Genomic DNA, 11014 nt, shown 5'->3' with positions numbered 1-11014 from the left:
AGAAGCGGATTTGTTTAAAATCAGCTAAATTGTGAAGTGCACTAAAAGACAATGGCTACAGCTGCCTTTATCAAGAACATTCATATCTGCTGTTTTATTAAATCCTTAAAAAAAAAAAGAGACCCTGTACATGAAAAAGAAGTGGTTAGCAAATCCATTCTACACAAAATAAGAGCCAGGAGCTTGAAGGAACATCTTGGGGCACAGGACTTGGGCCACCACCTTGGCTGCAGGGCTGCCTCCTCTATCTCAAGAGTTTCCTCGTGGCTGATACACCTCACGGATACCTCTGGTATCTTGCTCTTAATTCTGGAGTGAGGAACTAAGGGAAACCTCACAGGTTCATATAGGCATGCTGGAATTATGCAGGGGACACACTAGAGAAAGTGCTATAGCTTTAAAAAAAATAAATGGAGCTTGTGGCAGAGAGGAAGCTTGTACTACAGGCATAAAAATAGCTAATACTGCAAAAATGCAAGGCATTACTCAAACATTTATTGATAATACCTGACAGATAATAGAGCAAAATCAGACATCAAGAGTCACATCAAGGTTAATACCAAAGAGAAGAGATGGCATTTTCAGGCCAATAGGCTCCCATGTGGCCTCTTGACTGCAAGAGAACAGATTGGGTGGCCAGGGGGGTCCTTCCCATGACCCAAACCTCTGTAAGTTGCCCAGTGCTGTGCCAGGCCAGGTACCTGTCCGCCTGTGGACAGTGGGGAACACACCTGGTCCTCAGCACAGGTCATCTCTGAGATGTGCTTCCTTCTACTCATAAAGTAGCAAAAATGCCCTGACTGAAATACACAGATGAAGCAGAAGGAAGATGTTCTGCCATTGTTAACATTTTTAAATTTTCTTTCTATTAATTTTCTACCTCTGTTTCTAATTATGCTGAAGTTTTATCTTAAATAAGGGCAGCAATAGGAGTGACCTTTGCACTTCCCGAGGTCCCAACCTCCCCAGAACTGTGCTCAGCCTGTGATGGGCCATAGTCAATATTTGCTGACTGAGTGAATGAATTACCTGACAGAGGCTGTAAACAGTTCCCAGTTCAAGCATACATTCTGTTTCCCTTCTATACTTTTAAATGCAGCTAGAGAAACACGCATTGCTGAGAATGTCATTCTCAGGATAGAACAATTTTTAAAACAGTTGGTTTTCTTCAAAAGCCAAGTCTTGCTCTAGTCTCTAGCTCATCTCCACGCCCTGGTTCTGGGTTGTCTCCCTTTTTCACTTGTATTATTGCAAAACTGGTTTTTGCCATTCCTGGGTTTTAACTCAGATGTCCTATCTTAAAGATACCACTTCAGGCCTCTTATCAAATGTAGATTCCCACTGGGCACAGTGCTGTACACCTGCAATCCCAGCTACCCAGAAGGCAGAGGCAAGAGGATCACAATTTTCAGGCCAGCCTTAAAATATTCTGTCTCAAAGTAAAAAGGGTTGAGGATATAGTTTGGCGGAAGAGCAGCCCTGTGTTCCAAACATGTGCATGCACACACACACACACACACACACACACACACGCACACTCTTTAGCCTCTGCTCTAGTCTATTTGTATCTTGACTTTTTTTCTTCTTCACTATTTGTCTTTCCATCCTTGAGCTACTTATAACTTCCTTTTATTTTATTTAGTTGGCTTGTTTCCAGTGTCTACTCTCTGGAGCAAGAATTCTGTAAGTGTAGATTCTGTTATATCTAGAGCACTGATGGTAGCGCTTGTCTCTTTGTAGAGTCACAGAAGGAAGGAGTGATTGGGTGGATGGGTTATGGATGGAGGGATGAGTGGATAGATGAATAAAAGGTGGAGGATGGAAGATGGATGGATGGATGGATGGATGGATGGATGGATGGAAGGAGGACAGGATGGACAGATGAATTGTTAGAAAGCTTCATTATAACCTACCATGAGCCTTGAATCCCTTTGTCCTTTCTCTGTAACCACCCCCATAAAATGTAAATATGATCATGTCAACCTCCTCACCTCACTAATCATTTATCATAGACTTCAGCAGAAGTTCAAGGAACCTAGAATAGGATTTAAAATGGTGTCTTCTCTTATCTTCTCTTTACACTCTATTCCAGAAGGGATTCCAACTTGAAATTTTCCAAATATACCTTAACCTTTTACACGGGGAAATGTTTCCATGTGCTCTTGTTTGCATCCTCAGTCACCGGTCTGGATTCTCAGCCTCTGATCTGGATCCTCAGCCTCTGGTTTGGATCCTGCAGCCTCAGTTACTTGCCTGAATCCTCAGTTCTGGTCTGTATTCCTAGTCCTGGTAGAGCTCTCACTTCCCTGTTTGAGCACTCAGTCACAGTGCTGCTTATTGGTCAGTGTAATGAAAAGTTACAAATTCAGGGTATTTCTGTCCATTTTCTAAGTATAGATTTTCTTTAAACAAGTCACAGATTTTCATTCCCAGATGTTCTACAAGATTTGGAATATGCTTTCTTATGATTTATTGGGAGAAATGAAATACAAAGGGAAAATGAAATACAAAGGGAATTACAGTCTTAAGACTGTTCACACTAGGGGAGGCTTACTGATTATTGATCAGTTGGTTTACACAATTTTTAAACACACCTTAATGGTCACACATCCTCTGAGATGATGGATCCTCTTGTCACTGCCTGCTGGATGTTAGGAAATCAGCTCCCGGAGGCAATGCCATAGATGGTTTCCATTCTTCTGTTCTGCATTCCAGGGAGAACAAGACCTTGGGAAGTTCTCTCTCCAATTGTCCCCTCTTGGGCCACCCTTGGGAGTCTGCCTCTGATGCCTCTGTGCCGGTGCAACCAATGCCTACCTGACGTTCAGGACTTTCAAAAGTCACTGTCCCTACACGTCTTCCAAGGTTTCTCACATAGGACACTGTCATATATGGTTAACAGTGCAGTGTCTTCACTTTGAGATCCTCTGCCTTCAGGAGAGATAGCTCATTTCAAATGCTCTTTATGTTTTTATGACACTAGCTTTCACAGTGCTAGTATCTGCAGTGGTTAATTTTCATAGTGCTAGTATCTGCAGTGGTTAATTTTCATTGTCAACTTTACCACATTGAGGGATCCTAGAAAATTGGTACAAAGAAGTAGGGTTGTTGCTGTGACTATACCTGATAATGTTGGGGGGTGGTGGGGGACATTTGGAAACTGACAACAGGAAGAATCTAGAAAAGTTTGCAGAAACAGGCTAGAAAAAGCCCCGAATGTTGCAAGTCCAGCTTAATAGGTCATTCCTTGGGGCTCAGAAGTCCAGAATGTTGATGGGAAATTGGATAGTAAAGGTTATACTGATGGGGCCTCAGCTGAAAATCAAGATTCGGCTGAAAATGAAGATTGAACTGGATGCTGATGTCTAATGGTCTATTGAAAGGAACAGTGAATGCTTTATTCATTTATTTATTTTTGACCAGTTTTGCATACTATATCTGGTAATCTGAACAACTAACTTGAAGACCACAATATGCAACATAACAACCATTGTTGAATTCCTTTCATCTTGTTTGGTGAAACTCTGTATCATTTATAATTTTTTTGTTTTTATTTTTTATTCTCTTTAATGATTTGATTAATCTTGCATTCTTCCATCTGGTAATCTGACCAATGTAGGAGACCGTGACTGATCTCCATTGTATATTAGTAGCCGTCTTACGTGCCTTTCCCTTTAAGTCATGACTGCCTACCATTGCCTAGCTACTCCCGCCTCAAGAACTAGGACTACCCACCGTTACCTAGTTACTCCCGCCTTTGTCGGGTTATTTGGTTATTCCCGCCTTAGAACTTCCGTGTTTCTCCGTGCCGTATATAAGGACGACACTTCCCGCTAATAAATGAGACTTGATCAGAGCACTGTTTTGTCTCCATTCTTCGTGTCTCTTGTCCCTTTATAATCCCCACTCCCCCTCTAGGGTTCACGTTGACTGTACCCGCGGGCTGGGACAGACCAACTTTGCTGAAGATAAAAAAATGTAATATAACAACCACTGTTAATCCCTATCATTTTGTTCTGAAACCCTGTGCCACTCTTACTGTTTTTGCTTTGTTTTGTTTTGTTTTTGTCTATGTTGTTGGCATTTTGCTATTGTTCTTTTTTTAATTCTCTTTAAAATAAAAAATAATAATAAAAAAATAAAGATTGGACAGGAAATCACCTTAGAATACCCTGGCTAAGGACTTAGATGCATTGTATTCGTGCTCTGAGCTATTGCAGGTAGTCAATCTTAAAGGTGATGGAATATACCTGGCAGAGTCTTATGACTAGAAATTAGCAGCACAGAATTCAGGTTGTGGCTTGGCTACGACTAGATGCTTTAACAAAACTGACAGTGGCAATCAGAAGCGAGGAGGGGCAGAGATGAAAGACTTGAAAAATTCCAGCTGGTTGAGAAAAGGAATGTGTTTAAAGGTGCAGTCAAGGAGGGTTTAGGTGCTAGCACCAAAATAAGCCAAGGGCTTTGCACTGAGACAGTGGGAGGACAGTGGGAAGGACAGTGGGAAGACAGTGGGAAGGGCAGCCCACATGCATAGCAGGAGTCAGCATGTCACAGCCATCAGAAGCTTGGAGATGCGGGCATGCGAATTTGATTCCAAGGCTTTCCATGGTGGTATCTGTTGAGAAGAGAGGCCCTGGGGAACTTGCTTCCTGGAATGCCAAGGGGTTTGTTTCCTCATATGCAGGCATTCCAGGCAGCAAGGCATCCAGAGGCCGCTGGAGTCATGTTTATAGCATGAATGTCAGCAGGTCACAGCCATCAGAAGCTTGGAGATGCGGGCATGCAAATTTGATTCCAAGGCTTTCCATGGTGATTCCAAGGCTTTCCATGTTGGGAAGAGGGGCCTTGGGGAACTTGCTTCCTGGAGTGCCAAGGGGTTTGTTTCCTCATATGCAGGCATTCCAGGCAGTAAGGCATCCAGAGGCCACTGGAGTCATATTTATAGCATGGGTGTCGAGGTGATGGGTCTTCTACCTCCTAAGTCACTAGATCAGGCACTGTGTGCCTTCTGGCTCTTCCCCTAACCCAAAATGACCATGAAAGGGAAATGTTTTGAATTGATTCAGGACATTGAGGGAGTCAATATAGCTCAACTAAAGACACTCAGGAAAGAAGACTCCAGAGCTGCTTCAGAAAGTGGCAAGGATGATGGGACACGTGTGTTCAAAGTGAGGGGGACAATTTTGAGGGGGATTTGCAGCAATGTGTCTTTTATTGTAATTTGTTTAACTTAAACATTCATGGTATCTTTTGATTATACCTGGTATATATTCGGAAATTGGTCCTGTGAGAAGTCTTGTCCTGCTAAAATCTTTGCAGAGTTTCTAGTACATTTCTAGCACAAAAATAGCATATTGGTAGTAAAAACAACAGAACTGGTAAAAGTGAACATTAAGCAATATTTCATTGTTGTATACGTTATCATGTATGAAAGGTGATTGTTTTTCTTTCTAATAAGAGCTGTTAGATTGTTAAATGATTAACATAATGGTTGAACAAATACAATTCATTTTAAAACATGTCTGCCCCAAAAATGTATACACACTTGAGAAAGAGAAAAAAACTTGCATAAATATTTTAATACTAAATTTATTGAAACATTATGAGATTAATACAAGTTACTTTTGGCCTCTACAAATACAAGAGGTGCTCCAAGTGGTTGCCATTAGCTTCCATTTATTAGTACAGCAAACTGCTGCTTGGGTAACTTTGGTCATCAAGATTGCTACACAAGAATTTTCAATTTCTTCTGTAAGGGCCAGCAGTGTAGTGGGTTTTCTGAGATGTACAATGTCCTCTAGGGTCCCTCATATGAGTGTAACACCATCTAGTAAAGAAACATCATACTATTTTTCTTTTCCTGCAGTGTGTATATATTTTTTGGTGGACTCTTCTATATATTGTAGAAGTTTTTGAAGGCAGTTAATATTTATCTAAAAATAAACATATGCCTTTTAAGGACAAGACAATAATGATTGCAGTTGAAAGGCAGGAATTTTATTAATAACTTCACTTATAATAACCTGAAAAAATAATCCCATCTCATTACATGGGTATTCAATAAATTAAAGACACTTTTTCCTGCCTGGATTCTTCTTTCTATGGTCCATCCTAATTTTCTCAAAAAGGAAAATAGCTCAAACATACCAGAGGAAATAATTTTTTTCATCAGGAATTCTAGAATGTAGTCTGATCTCAGTTTCTCTCTTACCTTTTTGGCCTTTTGGACCTTTGACAGTAGATGGCTGTTCACTTATTAGGAGGAAATTATATTACTTAATATGATTATAGCACCTCTTTTTGCCTGAAATTAAAGGACGAAGCTCATAGTGATGCCTCAAGTGACAACTTTTTCTTTGGGAAACATCGCATTTTGTTGTTTTGGGGGCTTTTTCAGTAACAACCACAGAATTATATAGTTTTCTAGTAGGAACAGTGCCAAAAAAGACACGGAGAGACCATTGATTTGTCAGGAGGACTTCAGTGACCCTGTGACTTGTTCTGCTTTCCTGTGTTAGCTCCATGGCCAGAGAACACACTGGTCAGGTGTGCAGGTCACAAAGAGAGTGTACATGTCTGGTAACTGGAGGATGCCATGCGCCTCAGTCTGACAATATTGCAAATTGCAAAGTTCAGCGCAGACCAGTAAAACAGCACACTCTTTCAATTAAGTTTTTAAACATCTGTACAAATTATTTATATAAAATGAGGGCACCTGGTGTTACTTCAGGGCAGAACTTTTCACACATGAATGAATGAACACGTAAATCGTCTTGTCCTCAGCTGCTGTATTTCCTGAAGCCATTTGATTGCGACATCTGATTGTGTCCTCTATTCCTGCTTGTGAGTATCCAGTGAGTGAGGGTTGCACATGCAGTTGATGGTCGAAAAGAGTCAGTCAAGAAACCCATCCATCAAAGACAGCAAGACAAGAGAGAAACTCATCGCTCTTCTGTGGTTGGGAGAATTTGTGTGTGAGAGCAGAATGGTGTTGTTTTCAAAAGAGTCGCTTTCGATTCTGTGAAACAAACGCTATTTTTTAAAAAAGAGTCTAGGTAAGCCTAAAATAATATGGGACTATGGGGAAAAATTAAAAAATAATTTAAAAGGAAGCCTCACAGTGGGGGATTAGAGTTAAACCAGCTGTGCAGCCGCTGGGAAAATGGACAGCAGGCGTCGCTCTTGCAAGAGGAACTGGTTTCTCCTCAGACAAGGAAAGTAAGTATGTCCCCGTTTATCCACCTGTGTGACAAGGAACTTAACTTTTTCCTGAGTGCATTCATCAGAAATATTTGCGTTGCATTCATACTGCATGCAGAAAAAAAAAAAAAACAGGACAAGCAAACAAACACAAAAATCTAAAATAAAACAAAATCTCTCACTTGGAAACCAAACCCTTTGCTTTGGAAGAGCGCAGAGACACAGGCGCACAACCAAGAGTCACTTTCGCTGTCTCCACCTCCACCCCACTCCGCGCTGCAAACACCTTCTCTTCCCGAGAAAACAGACCCAGTGCAGGGACGAGGGCCCAGCACGGGAGACAGAAGGACACAAGGACGGACAGACTGACGGATACAGGCACGGGGATTCAGCCGTCCCTGTCCTTGGGACCTGGCGGCGGCGGTGCGCACCTGCCCGGGGAGGCTCGTCTGGCCCGCGCTCGGTCTCTCCGGTCCGGAGCTCACACCTTTCCAAACCGGATCGCTTGGAGAACGTCCAGCTCCTGCCCAGAAAGCGCCCATAAAACGGGAAAGTGCGCAATCGCCTGATAACACATTTTACAAGAAAAAGCTTTCAAGGAAGTAAGCTGTTGAACCCTCTCGCAGGTGCCGAGCCATAACCAGGGTACGCAGCAGTGGAGGCAGAGTGCAGGCGTAGCATCTCCGAGCGTCGCCTCCCTCGGCCGATACCCGGATCGGGCGATGTAGACGGGTGCCACGCCTGCAGGTCCCCCGACACGGAGTGGCTCGAATTCACTTATGAAATGCCAGGCAGTCAGGCGACTCCTCTTTAAAAGCCCGAGATCTACATTTAGACACAACAGATCCGAGTTCCCGGCAAAGGCGTCTCTTCTCATCCTGTCACAAGTGACAGGAACCCGGGAACCTGACGGGGAGAGGGGATCGAGGCGGGGGCGGGGAGGAAGGGGCGGGGAGACGGGCGGGGCAGCGGGAGGAGGGGCGGGGGCGCGGGCCGGGGGGTCTGACGAGCGTAGGGCCGCGGAGCGCTCGGGGGCGCTGATTGAAGCCGCTGCGCCAGGAGACCCGCCTGCGTCGGCGGCCGCTGGCATAAGAAGCGGGCGGCCGGGATCGCGCCAGCACAGGGCGTCCGCGGTCCACTTGGAGCGGAGCCACTCGCGTCCTGCGACCCTGCTGCACTCAGCCAGAGACGCACGGACCAGAGCGCACTCCGATCCGGGCGCACGGAGCCGGGCGCGCTCGGACCAGGGCCCATTGGGACCCGGGTACACGGACAAGGGCGCGTTGCGACCCAGGCGTACACGGACCTCGGAGCACTGGGACCTGGGCACCCTCGAACCAGGGCTCACTAGGACCCAGGCACACGCAGATCCCGGCGCACTGGGACCTAGGCGCACTGGGACCTAGGCGCACTCCAACCCGAGCGCACTCCAACCCAGGCGCACGACCCAGCCGGGCCGACGGCGCTGGAGTCCTTGCAGGCGCAGGTGGCGGCGCGAACCCAGGCCCAAAGCCAGGGCAGAGGAGAAAGTTGCGTGGGGAGGCCTCGTGGCCCAGAGGAGCTGGAGACCCGTGCACCCTCTGTCCCCCGCATCCGGGCCATGCGCGCGCCCGGGCGGGCCCTGCTCCTCGGGCTGCTGCTTGTGCTGGGTACGGCTGGCCCGGGGAGTGGACGCGCGCAACCCAAGAGCTCACTCGACCGAGGGTCGCTGTTGCGTCTGCTGCTGGACGACCTGGCCCAGGAGCTGCGAGAGTTGCCCCCGAACGAGGCCAAGCGGCTGCAACTGCTTAGCCACCCTGATATCGTCCTGGGCTGCGGGGCGGAAACGGACTTCGGGACGGACGGGGAGGAGCAGAGTGTGGGTGAGTGTCCCGGCGGGCGGTGTGGACCTAGAGGCAGAAAAGGGTCCAGGCAGTGCGGACCCTGAGGGGCAGAGTGAGGGTCCAGGCAGGCAGTATGGACTGAAGGGCAGAGGTGAAGGGAGGGTCTAGGCAGTGTGGACCCAGAGTTGTAGAGACTGTGTCAGAGCCCCAAGCAGGTTGTGTAGAACAAGGGGCACAGGAGGTTAAGAGCTCTGGCAGTGGGGAATCCAAAAGGCAGAGTGGATGAGCGTGCCGGCTAGGCTGTGTGCACCGAGGAAAAGACCCTAGGGGCACAGTGGATGAGTCCTAGGCAGGCTGTGTGAGCCAACGGACAGAGAGGGTGGAGGTAGTGTGCGCCGTGGGGCTGCCCCCAACTGCCTGACTTCTGTGTCTGAAGTCATTCGGGATTGGTATTCGCTTGGAAATAGAATGGTTTATTGAGAAATACAGTTGAAAAGAGAAATCAGTTTTGATTAATTAAAAAAAAAGGTTCTGTTGTTTTCTCAAAGAAAAAGAAACCAGCAGAAACAGGCGTCTGTGCCTGAGGGCTGGCAGGTGACCGTCCCTAGCGTGCTTCTGGGACAGGGCAGGTCTGCACAGAACTGGCCTTGTGACTCTGGAGCTGGCAGTACTGTCAAGACAGTCCTTTCAGCTGCAAAGGGACAGTCCTGCTTTCTTTCGGTCAAGCCCTTCCCAGAGTGGCCGCCCCGTGGGGGATTCCCCCGGAAAGCGTTTGAGCTTTTAATGCTTTCATGACACAATTGGGTCAGAAATGATACGGTCAAGTTGATGTGGACTGACTGGAGTGAAGACTGCCATTAGGGACACATCTCCCCCCAACACATGGGACAGTGAGAGGCCAGAGTCCCTTCCAGATGTGGGGAGGGCAGCAGCCTTTGGGGAGATAAAGGGCCATATCACATACAATGTAAAGTAAGTAGCCCACGTTGAGGGATACAAATGACCACTGTAAAGGAACAAAAACAAAGCCCAGAGCCAGAAAGGTATCCAGCTCTCATCTCTGGGGACCAGGTGGCAGGGGTGAGAGAGGCTGGCTTAGAGATCACTGTTCCTGGGAGTCCTGTGCCCATCTCATAACCCAGCTCGATGTCTGTTTCTACTCGAGCACATCACCCCGATGAACCAGTGCTCTTAAAGCATTTACTCCTTTTTCTAAATATTTGCCTGCAATGCATCATGTTCTGTGACATAATTTACTTTTGTTTGAAGGATCAGAGTTTCTTTCTAGAACTTTGAAATGCTATGGGATTTGATTACCAAGCTCTTTGAAATGAATATCTAAAAGTAAGCAATTCCTTGGAAGCTGTCAAAAAAAAAAAAAGCAACTTTCTTCACCCCCTTCTCTTTCTAGTCTCTGTATCTACCCTAGTTGTAGAGGACAGACAAAAAAATCTTAGAGCTTTATGAGCAGCCCGTACTCTTGAGCAAAAAGCAGTCCCTGACGTGAGGATCCCTGGGGCATCTGCAGGGCACTCCCCATTCCATTCATGCTGAGATATGGGAATGAGTGCTCAGTACTCGTGCAAGATTGTGTTTTAAAAGTGCTTCTTTCACGCAGCCTTTCCCAAGCACCCAGAAATCGTCCCTCGAGATCTCAGAATGAAGGACAGGTTTTTGAAGCATCTCACAGGTGAGTGAATGTCCCTCACGCCTCTCCATTCTCTGCTGTCAGCCAGAGTCTTCATGACTTTATTCTCCCTCCTGTTTCAGGTCCTCTCTACTTCAGCCCCCAGTGCAGAAAACACTTCCACAGGCTGTACCATAACACCAGGGACTGCACCATCCCAGCATGTAAGTGTGGTCCTGCTCCTCACCAACGTACACCTCCACGGTACAACCAGAGAGCCGGGCCAGGGTACCCAGACGTGGCAAGATAACTAGGCTCAAAGAGAGAGAGAGAGAGAGAGAGAGAGAGAGAGAGAGAGAGA

General features: G+C 46.4%; 1 protein-coding gene across 1 annotated transcript in view; it reads left to right on the top strand.

Annotated features, from left to right (window-relative positions):
- The first annotated feature begins 8216 nt into the window (after nt 1-8216).
- Nucleotides 8217-11014, top strand: part of Fam150b (family with sequence similarity 150, member B) — an 8559-nt gene continuing 5761 nt past the window's right edge. The window contains exons 1-3 of the mRNA XM_005404337.2: nt 8217-9065; nt 10645-10716; nt 10797-10877. Of these exons, the coding sequence (XP_005404394.1) occupies nt 8804-9065; nt 10645-10716; nt 10797-10877 (415 nt within the window). The 5' untranslated portion in view covers nt 8217-8803. The remainder of the gene's footprint in view (nt 9066-10644; nt 10717-10796; nt 10878-11014) is intronic.

Source organism: Chinchilla lanigera, unplaced genomic scaffold (genome assembly GCF_000276665.1).
Source record: "Chinchilla lanigera isolate Chin_1 unplaced genomic scaffold, ChiLan1.0 scaffold00086, whole genome shotgun sequence".
NCBI lineage: Eukaryota > Metazoa > Chordata > Mammalia > Rodentia > Chinchillidae > Chinchilla > Chinchilla lanigera.
Note: the sequence above shows the minus strand (reverse complement) of the source record. Positions and strands in the feature narration are given on the sequence as shown.